The following is a 20,982-nucleotide window of genomic DNA, read 5'->3' as shown; positions in this document are numbered from 1 at the left end:
TTTGATAGCTGGTTAGATGAGGTTATGTATTTCCAAAAATTTGGTTTACTTTATTATAGCTGTAAGCTAGATGGTGATAGCAATACCTGTAGTGCTAACATAATGTTAGCAGGCTAGTTAGCTAGCAACCTTGCAAGTTCATTTGTAACAATACATTCATAAAGAATTTGCTTGTAAGTTGGCTGAAAATGTTATTGAAACCAGTAGTCATGAGTTCAAACAATTTGGTTTAATTTGAAGTTATACATTTGAAATCATTTCTGTTGGAGTTTACATTATAGGGAATAGGCTGGCTAGCCAGGTCCTACATAATACATCACCCCATGGAATGTTTTGTTGTTGCCGACATGACTTCAGCGTTCTTTGCCATCCTGATCGGTTTGATGTAATAACTTGTCATATTCAAATCGAAGCACATTTCTATTTGATAGGGCACCAGACTATTTGATTGGATAAAAAAATATAAAAATGTATTGTCACATACAGTATAGGTGTAGTGAAAGGTGTTATTCTATGGTAAGCCATAGAAGTACAGCCCTCCTGGAGCAAATTAGGGTTAAGTGCCTTGCTCAAGGGTACATCGACAGGTTTTTCACCTTGTCCGCTCGGATATTCAAACCAGTGACCTTTCGGTTACTGGCCCAATGCTCTAACCACTAGGCTACCTGCTGCCCAGACATGTGCATGATGTAAAAAAAGGGTCTGTCTCAAAACATTGTCATAAATAGCCTATGGTCTTCAGTCTGTAGGCTACATAAAAACCCCATAGGCTACTACTCTTTCTACTATAGACTACATGATTTATGTTAGATGACTTTAGCGTTGGTGGAGTGCTGCAGCGCTGCGAGACTAGACTCCATGATAAAGGAAGTTTATGATGAACTTCACCAACAGAGTGGAGCAGAGACCAGGCTTTGTGGAATCTAGCTCTGACTACATCGATTTGCCCAATGGCAATAAATTAAAATGTCATTAGGAAACACCTACCATGTACCTATGAAATAAAGTAAAATGTCATTATGAAACACCTACCATGTACCTATGAATAAAATAAAATGTCATTATGAAACACGTACCATGTACCTATGAAATAAAATAAAATGTCATTATGAAACACCTACCATGTACCTATGAAATAAAATAAAATGTTTGTCCTCTGTAGTTGCGTGCCTTTTGTTTGTTTGCTGAAATCCCTACTTTTTCAATAAACGTTAATCAAATACAACCATCGACCTTTTGCTCGTTTCTGTTTCATGAAGATGGCAACCATTGGAGGCTGCTGAGCGGTGGACGGCTCATAATAGTGGCTGGAACGGAGCAAATGGAATGGCATCAAACACATTGAAACCATGTTTGATGTATTTACTACCATTCCACTGATTCCGTTTCAGCCATTACCACGAGCCCGTTCTGCCCAATTAAGCAGCCACCAACCTCCTGTGATGGCAACTCAGTGCGAATGTGCATGTTTCAATTTAATTTCCGATGATGTTTGTAAATGAAACCTAGGCTATACAATTATTGTAATATGTACAAAAATGTATATTTCTACCATTTTTTTCTCTCTCATAGTTATTTATCACTCTGGAGTGATGAATCACAGTTCACTATCTGGCAGTCCGAAGGACTAATCTGGGTTTGGCAGATGTCAGGAGAACGCTAACTGCCCGAATACATAATGCCAACTGTAAAGTGTGGTGGAGGAGGAATAATGGTTGGGGGCTGTTTTTCATGGTTCAGGCTCCTTAGTTCCAGTGAAGGGAAATATTAACACTACAGAATACAATGACATTTGAGATGATTCTGTCCTTCTAACTTTGGGAGAAAAGTTTGGGGAAGGCCCTTTCCTGTTTCAGCATGACAATGCCCCCGTACACAAAGCGAGGTCCATACAGAAATGGTTTGTCGAGATTGCTGTGGAAGAACTTGACTGGCCAGCACAGAGCCCCAACCTCAACTCCTTTGGACACCTTTGGGATGAATTGGAACGCCAACTGCGAGCCAGGCCTAATCGCCAAACATCAGTGCCTGACCTCACTAATGCTCTTGTGGCTGAATGGAAGCATGTCCCCGCACCAATGTTCCAACATCTGGTGGAAAGGAGCTGATCATCTATATACATTGATGGAAGTGGTTTGGACTCATGTTTAATTTGTTTTAAGTACTGTCCATAATTTTACATTACTGTATGTGACCGGCCCCTGTGTCTTAGGCAAACGCAATAACTTCTACACTACGGAAACTGAAAGAGAGGAGGGGTAGAAGTAGTATACTGCTCAAAAAAATAAAGGGAACACTTAAACAACACAATGTAACTCCAAGTCAATCACACTTCTGTGAAATCAAACTGTCCACTTAGGAAGCAACACTGATTGACAATACATTTCACATGCTGTTGTGCAAATGGAATAGACAACAGGTGGAAATTATAGGCAATTAGCAAGACACCCCCAATAAAGGAGTGGTTCTACAGGTGGTGAACACAGACCACTTCTCAGTTCCTATGCTTCCTGGCTGATGTTTTGGTCACTTTTGAATGCTGGCGGTGCTTTCACTCTAGTGGTAGCATGAGACGGAGTCTACAACCCACACAAGTGGCTCAGGTAGTGCAGCTCATCCAGGATGGCACATCAATGCGAGCTGTGGCAAGAAGGTTTGCTGTGTCTGTCAGCGTAGTGTCCAGAGCATGGAGGCGCTACCAGGAGACAGGCCAGTACATCAGGAGACGTGGAGGAGGCCGTAGGAGGGCAACAACCCAGCAGCAGGACCGCTACCTCCGCCTTTGTGCAAGGAGGAGCACTGCCAGAGCCCTGCAAAATGACCTCCAGCAGGCCACAAATGTGCATGTGTCTGCTCAAACGGTCAGAAACAGACTCCATGAGGGTGGTATGAGGGCCCGACGTCCACAGGTGGGGGTTGTGCTTACAGCCCAACACTGTGCAGGACGTTTGGCATTTGCCAGAGAACATCAAGATTGGCAAATTCACCACTGGCGCCCTGTGCTCTTCACAGATGAAAGCAGGTTCACACTGAGCACGTGACAGACGTGACAGAGTCTGGAGACTCCGTGGAGAACGCTCTGCTGCCTGCAACATCCTCCAGCATGACCGGTTTGGCGGTGGGTCAGTCATGGTGTGGGCTGGCATTTCTTTGGGGGGCCGCACAGCACTCCATGTGCTCGCCAGAGGTAGCCTGACTGCCATTAGGTACCGAGATGAGATCCTCAGACCCCTTGTGAGACCATATGCTGGTGCGGTTGGCCCTGGGTTCCTCCTAATGCAAGACAATGCTAGACCTCATGTGGCTGGAGTGTGTCAGCAGTTCCTGCAAGAGGAAGGCATTGATGCTATGGACTGGCCCACCCGCTCCCCAGACCTGAATCCAATTGAGCACATCTGGGACATCATGTCTCGCTCCATCCACCAACGCCACGTTGCACCACAGACTGTCCAGGAGTTGGCGGATGCTTTAGTCCAGGTCTGGGAGGAGATCCCTCAGAAGACCATCCGCCACCTCATCCGGAGCATGCCCAGGCGTTGTAGGGAGGTCATACAGGCGCGTGGAGGCCACACACACTACTGAGCCTCATTTTGACTTGTTTTAAGGACATTACATCAAAGTTGGATCAGCCTGTAGTGTGGTTTTCCACTTTAATTTTGAGTGTGACTCCAAATCCAGACCTCCATGGGTTGATAAATTGGATTATCATTGATTATTTTTGTGTGATTTTGTTGTCAGCACATTCAACTATGTAAAGAAAAAAGTATTTAATAAGGTTATTTCATTCATTCAGATCTAGGATGTGTTATTTTAGTGTTCCCTTTATTTTTTGGAGCAGTGTATAATATCCCAAATGAAACCCTTACCCTGATATAAATCAATTGATGCATCTACTGTAATACATGAATGGTTTATCAGTATAGTCTAGATTTGGAGTTTAGAGAGCATATAATTTGCTCATAAAGATGTGGATTCTATTTCTAAGCATTCTAACCCCTGTATGTGTATTAGGATTTAGTACAGATCTCCATTAGTTCCTGCCAAAGTAGCATCTACTCTTCCTGGGGTCCAGCAAAATGAAGGCATTTATAAACAATTACAAGCATTAAATTACAACAGATTTCACAACAACATTAGGTTTGTGCCCTCAGGCCACTACTCTACTACCACATATCTACAACACAAAATCCATGTGATTTGAAGGTGCTCCACTCTTGGCGTCTCTGTCGTTTAGGTCAATTTAAATCTAGAGATAATAAGGCTTAACACTGGGAACGGTGCCACGGGTGCTCAATACCCTTAAATGTTTTATAGCTACTAGGCCTATGATCATTATTTTATTGAGTTGCAGCCAGGTTAGCCTATTTATTTTATGTAGCCTAGTTTTCCCTTAATTAAATTAAAATGTGAATGAAATTCCTTGAGATAAGCAAGACATATGATAAAATGAATGTTCAAATGAATATTCATGCCTATTAAGTTAAAGAAGACAACAATACATTTAGGATGTAAAGTTTATGAACGGGGCCAACGACCGTTGAGCACTGCGCCCAATGAAGAGGGTGGGGCATGAAAAGACGCACTCTTTGGCTGCGCTTCGCGTCATCTCAACCCAAAGAATTTGCTATAGAAGGAAACCGAAGAGTGGACCTACCGTTTTCTATGAATTTGGTCTGCACACGAAGTACTGTCTAGTAGCTACATTTGTTAATATGGCTTGTTTTCTGTGTTTATTGTAAAAGGTCCCGCGCGCAAGAAAAGGAATTTAATCAACGATTTTTGCGTTGAGATTGCGTTGTTTGTTAAAATTGTGACGGTATGCAGACAGGATTTGTAATTTGAACACTGTATTCGACAGTACTTTTCCGAAGGGATATACATGTTTTACTTTGGCACCCAAGGAATGATTTGAATCCAATCAAAATGGCATCGGTAAGATCACTGTGATGCGTGTCTTTCAGCAGGTGTCGGGTGGAATTTTCTATATCAATTTAGGAAGATACTCTTAATACTCACTAGGTTATTCTAGCTTGACATTTCTTTCGTAAATATATATGGATATTAAATCATTGTAGACCACTGATAATTGTCGGTCTTGGCTATGCCTCTATGGCAAGTTTATGAATCATACAACCTACTTGGAGTTACATAACAAAGTGGTTTATTAAATTAAAGATTTTGAATGCATTTTGACCATTCTTATTTGTATTTAATTAAAAATATATATTTTGTTGACATGTAAAACTTTTTTGATAGGCCTAACTTTTTTTTAAATATTATTACAGATTTAAAGATTATCTTCATTTTGGGAGCTACCGCTGAGCAGAACCACCCAGGCACTGATACACTGAAGTGGTCAGGTTTTTCCTAATCAGAATCCTGCTTGGGAGATGGAGGTGATTCGTCGCTCTTCTGTGTTTGCAGCCGGGGTGATGGAGGCCTTTGATCATTCCCCGTCCGACAAAGAACTGGTGTCCAAGTCCAAGGCACTGTGTAGGGACTACATACACTCTAGGCTCAACCTCTATGGGCTAGGCTCGTCCAAAACTCAGGTGGACTCAACGCTTTGTGATGTGGCTGCTGTGCTTCTCTGTCTCGGTAAGAACCTGCTGCAAACCGTTACATGTGAAACTTCACATTAAAAAAGCCTCGTTTCTCTTGAGAATCCCTATGTTCCACTGAATAAATATGGTACACACTGTACTGGATTTGTCCACCACGTGTATATCAGTGGCTTGCCTTGAGATTAAGGACTGGCACAGACCGACATGCATGACCCAGAATGCTATTAAAAACCAGCTGTCAGTCCGAGGTGAGGGCAATCAAGCTACTGAATGGTTCAGTTTGGTATGGTAATTGAGACAGGTGAGATGACACTTACATACCACACAGGCCCCTCTTGTTCCTCATCTATATTTACTAAATGGGTGGTGCAGGATCTGTCTGGACACACTGGTGGGTTGTGGGCTACGGCTGATTTGTTCAGCTTGGGTCGGTTTGTGGCCAAGATAATAGATTTGTTTACTTTGTTGATCACAGCACATCTCTAAAAGCCAAAAAGTTTGGGGAAAAACTGACTTAGGATAACCAGACTGGTCATAGAAACTAACACCCCTGTGGTTCAATGATTGCCCCTTATTAGACAGTGAAACAAGCTGCAGTTGCTGCATCCATTTTGGATGTATAAATGAATATGTACCCATTGATTCTTGAAGAATATAAATAAAGGCCTCGAGCTATGTTCAACTGTCGTACCCCAGCAGAACCCAAAGTATAAGTGTTTTTTTACTCCAATGTTTGTAAACAAAGTAGATGTTAACACTATATAGCCTCAATATGATTTAAACTATAGGTTTGATCATGGCTGGTCAGTCCTTGCATCCATAGCTCTGTCTAAGAATTTGAGCGATTACATTTCTCCAGCCCCATCCCTCAGCTTTTTACCCAAAAAGGCGGGGAGGCACTTTGTCTCCATTGCGGATTGCCACTTTAAGTCATTCATTGGGTTGATAGACCAGTCATGCTTTCTCAGTGCTATCCTGTTCCTAAATGTTTAGCCTTGTGGTCGCCCCTGGTTTTCCTAGGTGATGAGCTGGAGTGCATGCGGCCCAGTGTCTACCGGAACGTGGCGAGACAGCTCAACATCTCAGTAGCCATGGAGACCATGGTTTCTGATGCCTTCGTTGCCGTGGCAACAGAGATATTCGCAGCAGGTGAACAAATTCAAAGGGTTGGGGGTTGATGTTGCATAAGCTGACCAGTCAGGGCTGATTTTTGGCAACACACAAGAACATCAGGTGTCTGGAACAACTGTTCTATTCCGTCACTGGTACATGCAGTCTCTGCTGTGTAAAAGCATCACACAGTAGCCTATATCTTTATTTTCTTTACTTGACATGTTTTTCTGTCTATTGGACATAGACAAGTTGAAACTTTGACAAAAACATGCATTTATTTTTATCTAACAGCTCACATTCCATCACTAGTACACACAGTTTCTGCTATGGATCATGTCACTAAAGAGCAAAAAGGTAATTCAATGCCATACATGAATTACTGCTACAGTACAACATGGGTCCCCTGGACTGCATTAATAATATGTCGCTCAAACTTGGCTCTGTGTCTGGAAAGATAAAAATAGCCTACATTCGAAAGCATTTTTCAAGCAGGCATTTAGGCAGAACTGTGACTGTTTTGACGTCACCAGAGGCATTTTTGGAACACCGTGGGATTCCTCCAGACAGAAAAACAAACCTTTGACCAAGGCAACATTGGCCTTTTGGGATGTGGTGTTAAACGGCAGTATATTTATTAGACTAAAAAAAGATAAGCAAGATTCCTTACATGTGATGATTGCAATAGAGACTAATGAATAATGATTTAATGTCAATCAAATGCTGCACTCAGAATAATGGATTGTAATGGATCAAAATCCCAACTCTGATCATGAACTGTTCTTAAAAAAACGATTGAAATGAAGTGTTTCAACTTCCAACCATAGACCATTATGACATCATTGGATTACATTCGATAAGGAAGTGCTTTGGCTAGACGTTCCGTGTAACCTCGCCTCTTTAACTCATTGCCAAGTGCACAAACTAATCTTGCTTCCCCAATGTCCCCGATTTCTCTCCCTTCCCTTCTACCCCTTCTCTTCCTCCATCTTCTCCTTATCCCCAGACAATCTATTCTTGGCTGGGTCGTCTCACGTCAGATCTCTGTAGGGAGTTAGACGACGTGAGTAACTCCCTGTCCCAGAGGGAGTTAGCTTGTTTAAGCCTTCCCTGAGGTCCATAGATCCCTAGAACCAGGTCACAGGTCAGTCAGTGAAGGCAAACAAAAAAGGCTTAATAAAGGAGGCTAATGCCATTAGCCTTCTTGTTGCATCACAGTCATATGAATAGCTCCTGTTAGTCTGCTTCCTGTGAGCAACAGGTGTGCATTTCTTTGTTTGATATTATTTTGAAGCTCGTGGAAAATAGTAGAAAAATTAATGTAAATAATGATTATGAAAAATGGCGTTAGGTACCCCAGCGGTTAAGAGCATTGGGCCAGTAAACGAAAGGTTGCTGGTTTGAATCCCTGAGCCGACTAAGTGAAAAATGTGTCTATGGCTTTGAGCAAGGCACTTGACCCTAATCACTCCTGTAAGTCGCTCTGGATAAGAGCGTCTGCTAAATGACTAATGCAAAGAAAGAACCAGTACTGCAGTGTGACGTCATCTATAAATATGGGCCAATGCCTCTTCTCTAAACGCTGATGAAGGATGCCACCGAAACGCGTTTGTTCTGACCTCTGATGCAAAAAATATATACATCAAAGTAGACTATTTCAGTGAGTGCAGGTTTTTCCGTTCTTCAAGCATCACAGTCATAATACGGCTGACAGCCAAACGGCTTTACTAGGAAACTAATGACCATTTCTTTGATGTAGAGCTCTGATGCGACTGCAACCGTCTTGCTTTCTCTCTGGATAATGGACATACTGTACAGTTGACTTCTGAAGTATGCAGTGTCTTGGGACCATCTCTGCACTAGACTGCAGCATGTAGAAGTAGAGCAATTAAATACTGTACAATGGGGTCTGAAATTGACACCCTTAATAAAAATATTTAGCAAACATTTCTCAAAGGTAGGCGTCAAAACGATTGACACCCCTGTTTAATACTTCAAACAACAGGTTTTCAATGGGTTTCAAGTCTGGAGAGTGGAGACAGATGTCAATGCAAAATGTAGATTTGTTGCCAATTAACCATTTCTTTGTAGATTTTGACATGTGCCTGGGGTTATTGTCCTGCTGGAAGAGTTTATCGCCTGGTAGAGGCAACCAGGTTTTTGGCTAAAATGTCCTGGTACTGGGTAAAGTTCATGATGCCGTTGACCTTAACAAGGGCCCCAGGACCAGTGGAAGCAAAATAGCCCCATAACATCAAAGATCCACTACCCTATTTTACAGCAGGTATGGGGTTATTTTCTGCTCATGTATTCTTATTGCGACGCCAAACCCACCACTGCTGTGCATGGCCAAAGAGTATTTTCTTGTCATCCAACAAATATAAATGCCTGTTTGCTAAATGGCATTGGCACATCGGCATTGTGAACTTTACCCAGTACCAGGAGGCTGAAACTTGGCTTCACACATCAAAATATGCAAATAAATGGTTTATTGGCCATCTCAATCTCTGGACTTGAAATCCATTGAAAACCTGTGGTTTGAATGGAAGAAGGCCCACCATAAGCTCATCGAGGGCTCATAAGGACATCAAGGATCTGGGAGGATTGTGTGTGGAAGAATGGTCTAAGATCCCTCCCAGTGTTCTACAACTCAAAACATTTTAGGAAAAAGGCTCAGTGCAGTTAAGGCATTGAAAACGAGTGTCAATGTTTACCCCTTTTAAAAAAGATTGTTTAGCAATTCATCTTTCTCTGAGCAACTGTATTACTATAAAATATAAATACACCTCTTGAGTCTCTAATATAGCTCAGTATTTGATTTATTTAATTTGGTCACTTTTGCTAATCGTTATCAATGGTGTCAATTTCGGACCCCACTGTGTTTGAATTGGGACTGGTGAACTGCAATGCACACTTATCAGCAGTAACTGCCTCAACTGTTTTGATATGAGCTATGTAGTTTATATTAATGTTGCAGTATTACTATTTATTGCATGAAGCGTCATTATCAACTAACCACAATCAGCCAACTTATCCGTGATTCTCGCTCTCCCGACCATAGGTATCACATGGGGGAAGGTGGTATCTATGTATGCCGTGGCTGGGGCTCTGGCGGTGGACTGCGTGCGACAGAACCAGCCAGCTACGGTCCAAACCATAGTGGACAGCCTGGGCCAGTTTGTCCGCAAGAACCTAGCCCCTTGGCTGAAGAAACGCGGAGGATGGGTGAGTGGCTGGACTGTTGTTCACCAAGGAACAGTTTTGTTTCGTAAACTACCACATCGTTGTGGTTCTTCGAACACACCGACAGCGTCGTTGCGCAAAATGGTATGCAGCTTCATCTGGATAACTATGCAACAAAAGTTTGACGTTCACCTTCTGCTACCATTTCTGTCAAGCCGTCTACGCATACATTGACGAATATGTTCGATAAATCCTATGTATGCACCACACCGAACGCAATCGCAGCGTTTCATTGGAACTGAATGTAATTCTGGTGTACCAAATGCAATGACGCTGTCGGTGTATTCGAAGCAGGAGGTTTACTGAATCGCAGCAGACCTTCCCCTCAATGTAGTTTTTTGAAGGATGCAGAGTTTAGCCTATGCTGCCCTCTAGTGGTTCAGTGGAAATGAACGGGCAACATTACCAGAGATTTTGGCTTCTCAATTGTCTTTTCTTGATTCCTTACGTCGCCCTCCTTCAAATATCTTAGATCTAAGGTTATTTTCCTGACCTTCAATGCATGTTGAGAAGGTGGCAAGGATGGAGGATGCAAAGAATGTCCTGACAGTTTCTCTTAGGCATTGCCAATGTGACCTGTCTTTTTCCAGACGGACATTAAGAGGTGTGTGGTGAAGTTAGATGCCGTTCCTCAGACCCATTGGCTGTCTCCCGTTGCCCAATCCTGCAAGCACTTTCTATCAACACTGTACATCTACATTATGAAGGAGCCATGAAAGACTTGGGAGAAGAATTCAGGTTGAAAGAACACACCCTTGAAGTCCTGACGCTTCAGTCAGACTTGATGATGGAACATGATGGAAGATTGATGGCTGTCTAAAGTGACTTTCCTTCTTGCCAAGTACAAGTCACAGTATCACATTTGTACAATCATCAATATCAAAACAATGACTGCTCTTCTTCCAAAGAGTAGTCAATTTCATATGGGTAGTTCCACCAATTAGGTGCCCTATTTAGTGCGACCTAAATTTCACATTGTCATTAGAGCAGATGATCAACTTAACAATTCCACCCAAAGTCTTGGTATTTGTTTCATGAGTCCATTGTTGACAGTTCCAAAATGTTTTGCATGTCAGCAATAAAGTTTAAGATGTATAGCTTTCCAAATACAGAAATATAGCCGGTATGATGCATCAGACTAGAAGTCAAAATGCAAAATTTTCACATGTATTTTGTTTAATTTTCCATGTGGTCTATATTAAAGGGCACGTCATTTAATATAATAGGCTTTGAAAATTAAATTTGCACAATTTCTACTTAAAATCAAAGGGACGCAAAAGGAACTTATTTTGTGGAACGACTCATACGCTTCAGATCAACTTTTGCTTAAAGTACTTGTACAGAACCATGTATCTTTCAGTGTCGTAATGCATTTTCCACTGTGTTGGAGTACTGTGGTAGGCATATCATCTCTGGGACTTTACACTGAAGAAAATGGACAAAGCGATAGCATTTGCTCTATGGACAATAAATCCAATTGTTTTGCTGCACCACTGTAGAGGACATGAATTGTATGATGAGCTATTACTGTTGTGGGATGCAACAGTCTAGCCAGGCTTTGCACACTTTACAGTGCTGTTGATCTCAGTGGTGTATTTGCTAGGAACGAAACTGGGAGGGTCAACCTTGCATTTGTCGCAATGTTTTGCTACGGTGTGCACTAATGAATACTCTCCCATTGATTACAAGACAGAATGATGCCTTTGGGGGATATTTTAGAATGTTGGATATTTTTAAACCTTACTAATGTATTTTATTCAGATACTGTAGTGATGATTGAATCTTAAAGTATCTTTCCTGTGGTCCAGTATTTACTTATTGTGCTGTATATACTTTCATATGCAAAATAAACTTTTAAACACTATCGCGATAAGTGCTGTAAACAGGAGTGAGATCACAATTAGATTGTTACATTTGTTTTTATTCAACTTATCCATTGGGTTCAATACAGCCTCTATGAGAAGGACAACTTGATTATGGTAGCATTAAATTAAGGGCTGAACACACTTATCACTTGTTACACAAGCAGCTGTCTTTTGGCACAATGACCACATCTAGAATCTGTTTATCCTCCCCAAACCCCAATGGGAGAAAACACAACACTAACCTAGATCAGCATTAATTAAGGGGCAAGAAAATCAAATGGAACAAAGTCTAGTGCTTGTTATTACTCCCTGTCACCTCCTGGTGGTCAAGAGGAGCGGCGGTAGGTGATGTGCAAATGCTGCATAAGTGGCCCACCCTCCATCGCCATGGAGACAGTCTGCTCAAGCTTCCCATCTGGTCTCAGCTGGAACACTCTGGAAATCTGAGGGAGAACAGGCATCCATCATATCCTAATGACTGTGGTTTAACCAGAGTAGTGCACTTGACACCAGAGTATCCAATTGGAAGGGAGTTTGTTAAATTCGTTAACTTTATTGGATCTGTCAATTTTGTAAAACTTGACGTAACAAATGTCAAGATCCAAAAGAACCAGAAAGTTTTAAGCAACTTGGCACAAGGTAGCTTCTAAGCCCAAACCCTAAGCTCCCCGGTATTTACAGATCAGGAAATAGCAAAGCGGTAAGTTGTTTTTGGACCAACCATTGAATATCTATTAGGGGCATAGGCCAAATTTTGTTGGATCGAAAAGAGTATCGACAGACTGGAAAGTGGCAGTCTCACCTGCTGTACATGGGGTTCTTTAGCGAAGGAGGTTCTGGCCAGGGCATGGGTGTGTAGAGTTAACTGCTGTCCAGTCAGGTCTCCTTCCTCAATCTCCACCAGGCCTGTAGAGAAGAGAACACCAGATTTATAAGAGGTTCTGATCTCTCATGGAAAGATCTATGCAAACATAACTGGTACTGTAGAATCTGTTGGGAACTAATGGGATAATGAGCAGCAGTTTTGTCACTGGTTATTTGGACAAAACATTTTTTTAAATTCGCAGGTGTTGGCATCTTTCAAAATTTGGAGGGGACATTTGGCCATAACTTGCAAAGAGAGAGGGTGTAACTCCTTGTTCTGGTTCCGCTCCTCGTTCTAGCAGCTTTTCATCTCTTCCCTCAATACGAATGGAACCAGAACTTAAATCGAGCAGCTGACTAATTACGTGAGACTTCAGATTTGGGTTATCTGAGATTAGAGGTTCAGACCTGCTGGTTTAATAGCTTAGTTGAACTGACAGATGAAAGGTTGCAGATTCAAGTTCCACTCGGGCAACGCTCTAAATGATCTGAGGGGTAAGTATAGGCTAGGTCTAAGCATTGAACAGTCTCGTACCTGAGTTCTGTGCTATAATGAAGGCTACTCTGTTGCCGCCTGGTTGTATTCTGATGAAGCCACACTCCCTGTGCATAGGTTTCTTATTCTCAGCATGGAATGCATTAAACCTGCAGAACAGGGGAAATAAATGTACACATGATTATTATAACACTGTATGTTCATCCTAGCCCGGAAACCCAACGTCGAATTTCACGTCGGGCATAAATTAGCATTTGGATCAGAAAAATTCTCTCATGACCTCGTAGAGGAGTTCATCATGTCAAGCAGTGAAGTTTCAGCGCTCTGTCCATGGCCTCTTCCTCGATACGCACTCAGTGTCCTTTCCCATCTTGTCCAGATGTCTAACATTTCATGTAAACCCCGCTTGTTTGCATTGAAGTAGCGGTCCTTGTACCTAGCATCAAGCATGGTGGCGACAGTGAAGGAGGTTCTGAGAGAATGCCACCGAATTGCTTATTCCCAGCCTCTTGTAGAGTACTTTTCCAAGTTAACCCCACGGTCTGTGTGGGCAGTTTTGTTGAGCAGGCGTTTAAATGCCATGACAGAGGGTATCACGTCTGCTGCAGACGCAGTTGATGAACGCATTTCTCGATTCAGTTGTTCGAATGGAGCTAGGAGTGTGTTCAAGTTTCAAACAGGTTCTCAAATGCCATTTAAAATGGCAGCAGCGGTATGAGAACCAGCACATTGCATCCTCAAACGGTTTTCCTCAGTACGAAATCCTCATCGACCCACTGTGCTGTCAGACTCAGCATGCTCATGGGGCTGACGTCGCTGGTCCAAATGTCAGTCATGAAGCTAATAGTGACGCCCATAGCAAGTAGCTCATGGATGTCAGTTTCAACAATACTGTGCAACTCTGGTAGGGTAACATCTGAAAAATAGCGCCTACTTGGTAGTGTGTACTGGGGCTCGAGGTGCTCGTCCAGTCGGCGAAAGCCAACATCATCCACGACAGAGAACGGTTGATTGTCAAGGGCAATGAATTCCATTATCTTGGCGTCGATGGATTTCGCCTTTGAGTTGTCTCGCTGAAATGTTCCCTCTTTCAAATGACTGCTCGACTTGAATTTGTTGGAAGTGTGCGCTTAGTATTTTTCTGCTTTTGTTCTGTGTAGCGCAGTATTTTTCGTATGCACGTCAGCTTTGACATCGGTTTTGCACATCGGCATTAAACTAGACATCGGGCCGATGCTGACATTTTATCTAATATCGACCGATTCCGATATGCTTACCGATATCGTGCATCCCTAATTTTAACCAAATTCTTCCAAAGTGTCACCAACATGTATCCTAACCCATGATAGGAAACATGCTGGAACAGGTGTACACAAACATCCGTGACGAGTGCAACGCCATCCACCACGTCGGGCAATCAGATCACGTCGCTGTTCCTACTCCCCACCTACAAGCAGCAACTCAAGAGGGAGCCACCAACACAGAATAGTGAGGGCTGGACAGAGACAGACTCAATGCTGCAGGTCTGTTTTGGGAATACTGATTGGAATATGTTCGAAGAGTCATCCACCCAGGACTCATCCACCAACATTGGGGAATATACATTGTTAGTCACAGGCTTCATTAGGAAATGTGTTATACCCACAATAACAATCCAACCAAAAACCCTGGATGAACGGTGAAAATCCACACCATGCTCAGAGCCCATACTGCAGCATTCAATGTCAGAACGAACCCTGACAACTTGAAGGTGCGTACAAGGCAACCAGGTACGAGTTCCGCAAATCCATTAGGGACGCAAAAAGTAAAAAAAAATAAAAAATAACCGATGTTCAAAAATTCAGACTCGCGATGCATGTGGCAAGGACTACAGGCCATCTACAGTGCCCACCGAAGCCTCCCTCCCAGACGAGCTTACCACATTATATGTTCACTTCAAGGCCGACAATAACGAGCTATCCAGGAAGACTCACGCTGCACCGGACGACCAAGCGCTCTACTCTCAGAGTGAATACTCAGAGCAGCCGGCTCAGATAGTATCCCCGGCCGCGTCCTCAGTGTGCACTGACCAGCTGACGGGCATCTTCAACCTGTAGTCCCTCCACTTGCTTCAAGGAGACCGCCATCATCCCAATGCCCAAGACCAAGGTGACATTCCCAAATGACTATCATCCCATTGGCTACATTTCAGCACTATTGTTCTCCATGCTTGACACCAAGTTCAAAGTCCCGGGTCTGGACAACACCCTCTGCAACCGGATCCTGGACTACCTGATGGGCAAACCCCAGGCTGAGGATTGACAACACCACCACACTACTCTTAACACAGGTGTGTCCTCAGCCCTCTGCTGTACTCCCGGTTCACCTACGACCGACTTTGCGCGACACCAACTCCAAGTTTGCTGACCACACAACGGTTGTAGGCCTGATAACCAACAACGAGTCAGCCTATAGGGAGGTGGTAACTGAACTGGCATTGAGGTACCAGGACAAAAATCTCTCAATATCAGCAGAACAAAGGAGTTGACTGTTGACTTCAGAAAGCAAAGGACACATGCTCCAAACCACATCAAAAGGACTGCATTAGTCAGCATTTTCCACTGAGGACCAATAACACCAGTCGAGGGTGCAACAGCGCCGCTACTTCCTAAGGCGGCTGAAGTAATTTGGCATGCCATCCCCCAGTCCTCTCCCAATACTACAGCTACACCATCAAAAGCATCCTGACCAGTTGCATCATGGCCTGGTACAGGAATTGCTCTGTCCACAACCACAAGGCCCTCTAGCAGGGGGTGAAGACGTGTTCCCACCCATCCAGGACATCTACTTGACCCAGTGCATGAGGAAGTCCCGCATATCATCAAGGACCCCACACACACACCAGCTGTTTACTTCCTTACAGTCAGGCAGCCAGTATCAGAGCATGAGGTCTGATACCAACAGGCTGAGACAGTTTCTATCTACAAACCGTCAGACTGCTGAACACTTGGTTAGTCCAGTTCACCTGCTGAGTCTCTGCACACATGCACTACACACTTGCCGCCCAATCCCTGCCTTCCCCAAAACATGTTTAAATATTGGACTATAAAATTGTTCCTGCATTTTATTTATTCCAGTCAGCCATTTACTTTGTTCATATTCTTATCTATTGTTGCATTGTCAAGAAGGAACCTGCAAGTAAGCATTTCCTTGGGCGGTGTTTACCATGGAGAGCTTTGGACTAAGGTTCTATCTGCATTTTTGTCCAAATGTTATTGACAGCCTAGTTAAAATGTTCTCTACCTATATAGTATTCAATACCCAAATTCATGTTTGATAAATTCAAGATAAAAATTGCTGACACTTCAGAAATGTAAAGCCAATTATCTCAGAATCATCTTTTTTTACAGAAAAGTTGATGTAATTCTACTTTCCTGTGGATATATTGTCTCACACACCAACCTGCAAAAGGACCAACTACACGGACCACAGCTAAAGTCAGTCAAAATATAATTTTATTCAACATTCTGGCTTGTAAAGGTTGTGAGAGGAAACTTCCCTGACCCAAACGCTCATTTATGCCAGACGTTGAATCCAAAACAATTAGTCATTTAGCAGACACTTTTATCCAAAGCAACTTAGTCATGCATGCATACATTTGACATATGTATGGTTACAGGTGCCCTACTCTACTGAGCTAGAAAGGACATGATTCAATAAGATTATAGCAGGCTAAGCACAACCTTGACAGGCTCTCCTTGTGTAGTGTGATTTTTGTTAGGCCTGCTGTCCCCTAGTCAGCTGCCAGTCCAACTCACATGAAGTTGATGACTGGTTGGCCCACATGGGAGAAGTGCAGTCTCTCGTTGTAGCGGAAAGGTGGTATGGAGGAGAAGGAGCCCTCTCCTGGCTCATCGGACTCCCAGACCCCGAGAAGCCAGTCCAACGCCAGCAGCGTGGGGTTCAGCTCAGCTATGGGGGAACACAAGGGGTTCATATAGGGGACAGTCATTTGCTTAGGCCTAGCCGGACAACCATGGCGCGTATCCGATTTCGATGTAGCCTATGAATACACAACAGAAACTCGTAGTCGCTGGCCACTGCACGGGTTGCGTTGCTTTACTATTAATTGTTGCACTAAATGATCCTCCAATTACACAAGTTGTTTTTGTTTACATTGGGAACATAGTAGCTTCTTGACATCATAAATCTTAATAAAATAACCAGTGGTGTATAGTCGAGGCCATATGCAACCAAAATGTACTTTATTTAAATTCACAAAATAGAATGTATGCGTGCCAGCCATCAAGAATTGAACGTTGGCGATTCTTGAGCATTCCCTCAGATATTTCACCAGAAGTAAAAATGTGAAGCATCTGCTTGGCGTTTCCACTCACTCCCAAATATTAATTATTCATTTCGGTTGCCTATCCTGACATGAAGTTTGTTCTATAGAAAGGCCTGGCACAATTCAGAATCATTTGACCTATCATGCCCTCTGTGTGCCACAGGAATTATTAGACTCTAGTCACAAGGATGTGGTTATTTCAGCAATAATAGTTCAGAGCCCTCTACTGTTCTCTACCCATCCCATTGTGCTTTCCTACATTTTTTTTTTTTTACACATTTTCTGTTTTAGTTTAAGAATGTATGCATCTTGGTAATAAAATAAATAAAAGTACTCTGGGTGAAGGATTTCAAATATACACGTCAACATGAGTGCATTTTCATAATCACAGTAAACTTATAATAGAAAGAAAAATAAATGTATAATAAACAAAACTATGACTGAATGTGCCTCATGAAGAATCCCCTCCCCAATAGGTCCCTTTGCCCTCAATAATAATAGAAATTAAAATAAATATAGCAAGAGATATATATATATATTCACAGGACACTCAACTTCTCTTTTCCTACATCAGATATGCAGATGACATTTCCACCTGGATGACAGCACAGAATCAGCAAGATGGAGATGCTCTTCATCCGAGGGAATGACTGCCCATTCTCAGATGTTAGATAACCCGAGATGATCACTTCATTTATATTCCAGCCCTAACCTGAACGTTCTGCTTCTTCCTCCACACCATCCAGCGATGCCCCCAAGATTCTAAATCAGAGCCTTGTCAGCTCCAGATTTTACTACTTCTACTCACACCCTGCATTCTCAGATTCCCCTCTTATTAATCTCTATATTGTAATCAATAAAGTGTTTCAAAATGCTGTACTTGTACTAACATATGTTCAGATCATTCCTGAGAGAGAAGGGGTGTAATATCTCCAGGTGGGTGTGGTACCCTTCCTCACACATGCCAACAAGATGTTACTTCTTGTGGGGTCTTTGCCTTGAAAGTAAGTATGAGAGTATAAGTCATGTACAATTAACCTACTGATAGTATATTGACTAAAAGGCAAAACAGAACTGTCAAATTCTATTATAGCCATCTCATTGTATACTTGCGAATTAGAATTAAGTGTAACAATTTTGTTAGGGAAAACTGAAATTCCCATAAATTCTCCCCAGTTTGAATGTGTTCTGAAGGAAGAGTGGATTGTCTTTTCTAATACAGGCAAAGATGTTATCATAAGGGAAGAAATAGCAGTCACTCTCCTAAAACACTGGTATGTTCAATTTCTAATTTAATATAATTGTAGATAAACATTTGAGGTGGACAATAATGAGGAAGGAATTTCGGCAGGCAAGAAAATAGCCTTGCGGAAACACCCCCCTTCTAATTTCCTTAATTTTGTGGCTAGAGTCAAAACTTATTTGGCAAACAGAGTCAAATACTTTCTATAGAACAAACTTCACGTCAGGATAGGCAACCGAAATGAATAATTAATGTGTGTTATATTAAACATGGAGTAAAATGTAGGCAAGCAAGAAACATTATAGAACTACTAGTCAAATAAGACATGGGAGAGATTACGAATTTTGGCAAAGATATTTATTTATAGACTAATACACTTGAAACAAATAGCCATGTCTTTGATCAAAGGACATAACATTTTTTTAATGAAACGCAGCCTAATGTGATCAGAAATCTCAACTAGCAAGCAAGTCGCAGCAATGAAGAATTGAGTGCGTGCGCGTGTTCACGCGAAGGGGGTTCTGGCTTGCAGGGGGAGGGGGTTCTGGCTTGCAGGGGGAGGGGGGGGGGGGGGGTTCTGGCTTGCAGGGGGAGCTTTTCGGCACAGCACCGGCAGTGGGAGACTCAATATATTTTTATGTTTACAAAACTATAATATGTTATGAACAGAGTGAACTACGTTTTGTAGACTTTATCCTTTGCCAAAGTTTTAATTTTGCGTTCTTTAGAAGTAATGCAAGGGCGAATTGACGTATTGCACAGCACACTTCAGTGTAGACGTACCCTATTGGAAATAAGCAAATGTAGGCCTATGCTAGAACGGGCCAATAGGATCTCACTAGGTTGTGCTTGGCTCGCCCACCTACTTGCTTGCTTTTTATTTATTTAACTAGGCAAGTCAGTTAATAAGAACAAATTCTTATTTACAATGACGGCCTAGGAACAGTGGGTTAACTGCCTTGTTGAGGGGCAGAACGACAGATTTTTACCTTGTCAGCTCGGGGATTCTAACCACACCTGTTCTGCCAACACAGTACAATGTGTGGTTCTGATTCACTATTCCAAGGTTACGCGTACTACACGTACTACATGAATGGTGTGATGATTTTTACCTTTTAAAGTGGGGTGATTGTAGTCTAATCGGGTGGATTAATTTGCTCCCTTTGGAAATGACTGGCCGTGGTCTATCTTGGGTTAGTTATAAAACAACTTTGTTTTCCCGGGATAAACCAATCTCGGGACAGGATATAGCTGGGCGTACTTGGGTACTAGGCTAATTCAGGACACTTTCATGCCCTGATATAAGGAGCTGGCGGCAACGTTTAATTAAACAAGTCAGAGACAAACTAATGCATCAAATTACATATTTCAAGATAGTGAAAAGATATGCAATCCCTAAATCAGCTGTAACTGTCAATAGTAAAACAAGTTTAAAACGATTGAGTCAACCTTAACCTAGAAAATGAATGGTGAAGTCGCCAGATGGTTGAAGTGTAGCAGGGCCATAAGGAAATGTATAAAATGTGTTTCTTGGGCCGTTATCGATATCATGAATCTAACCTTATAGCCAACCTACATAAAGCGCAATGTCAAGTGTTTTATGTAAAAACTAAATAAAGTAAAGCTATATCTACCGAGTAAAATTGTATCGAGTTGGTATGCTGTTGACATTGAATATACATGTATAGAGAGTAGGCTAAGTAAGCAGTTCAAGGATAAAATGTTTCACCGTTGGAATTAGATTATAACAAATGCCTTACCTGACTGGTGAAAAGGGCACGCCATTGCAGGGTTGTCTTAGTCAAAGTATATCATTATGTTAGAAAGGAATACCAATATTTCGCGAAGCAGTGAAATGGTGCCTATAATACTGCGACAATATTATTCTCAGGCTGTCATATTACTGACGCCCCCTTTTTCACAGATTAATCTTCTTCGGTGAGGTTTATCGGCGGTTGGCATCCAACGTTATGGTGCATTACCGCAACCTACTGTACTGGAGTGTGGGCTAGCGACAGGGAGAAACGAAATCCCACCTGTCAGCCCCGTTGCTCTTAAAAAATATAGCATATTTGAAACTATATCTAATGACGTTCTACTCAACATACAATTAAACTCATTTCCTGTATCCCCTTCTCCCTCATACCAGATCTCAGCCTCTCCCTTTCCCTCTGATACTGCCCACACTGTAGCAATACATGCTCCACTGTCTCTGTTTCCTGGCAATAATCACACTTTCCTGTTGGATCCTTTACAATCACATTTAAGGA

At 42.3% G+C, this 20,982-nt stretch overlaps 2 protein-coding genes across 3 annotated transcripts; one reads left to right on the top strand and one right to left on the bottom strand.

Annotated features, from left to right (window-relative positions):
• The first annotated feature begins 4,551 nt into the window (after positions 1–4,551).
• LOC106598886 (BCL2 family apoptosis regulator BOK) lies at positions 4,552–18,285 on the top strand. 2 transcript variants are annotated; one of them, XM_014189912.2, is made up of 5 exons: positions 4,552–4,932; positions 5,286–5,598; positions 6,585–6,713; positions 9,736–9,899; positions 18,044–18,285. In XM_014189912.2, exons 2-5 carry the CDS (start codon positions 5,391–5,393, stop codon positions 18,053–18,055), a joined length of 513 nt encoding a protein of 170 aa, XP_014045387.1. In that variant the 5' UTR covers positions 4,552–4,932; positions 5,286–5,390; the 3' UTR covers positions 18,056–18,285. The 2 variants fall into 2 exon arrangements, with proteins under 2 accessions (XP_014045387.1, XP_014045383.1); XM_014189908.1 differs by lacking the exon at positions 18,044–18,285 and adding an exon at positions 10,508–11,790.
• Positions 11,818–20,651, bottom strand: thap4 (THAP domain containing 4). Its single transcript, XM_014189914.3, has 5 exons — positions 20,473–20,651; positions 16,940–17,093; positions 13,182–13,291; positions 12,585–12,688; positions 11,818–12,225 (listed from the first exon to the last, which is right to left on the bottom strand). Exons 1-5 carry the CDS (start codon positions 20,495–20,497, stop codon positions 12,109–12,111), a joined length of 510 nt encoding a protein of 169 aa, XP_014045389.1. The 5' UTR covers positions 20,498–20,651; the 3' UTR covers positions 11,818–12,108.
• Between the last annotated feature and the right edge of the window lie 331 nt (positions 20,652–20,982).

This window comes from Salmo salar, chromosome 03, assembly GCF_965601325.2.
Source record: "Salmo salar chromosome 03, fSalSal1, whole genome shotgun sequence".
Lineage (NCBI taxonomy): Eukaryota > Metazoa > Chordata > Actinopteri > Salmoniformes > Salmonidae > Salmo > Salmo salar.
This window is presented reverse-complemented; position numbering and strand designations above follow the sequence as displayed.

Bases quoted from the DNA above. Each gene is read 5' to 3' on its own strand.
- LOC106598886 (XM_014189908.1), top strand. From the start codon at position 5,391: ATGGAGGTGATTCGTCGCTCTTCTGTGTTTGCAGCCGGGGTGATGGAG. The intron at 5,599-6,584 runs GTAAGAACCTGC...TGGTTTTCCTAG, and splicing joins TGCTGTGCTTCTCTGTCTCG to GTGATGAGCTGGAGTGCATG. The intron at 9,900-10,507 runs GTGAGTGGCTGG...GTCTTTTTCCAG, and splicing joins TGAAGAAACGCGGAGGATGG to ACGGACATTAAGAGGTGTGT.
- thap4 (XM_014189914.3), bottom strand. From the start codon at position 20,497: ATGGCGTGCCCTTTTCACCAGTCAG. The intron at 17,094-20,472 runs GTAAGGCATTTG...GTTCCCCCATAG, and splicing joins GTGCCCTTTTCACCAGTCAG to CTGAGCTGAACCCCACGCTG. The intron at 13,292-16,939 runs GTGAGTTGGACT...CCTGTTCTGCAG, and splicing joins CAACCAGTCATCAACTTCAT to GTTTAATGCATTCCATGCTG.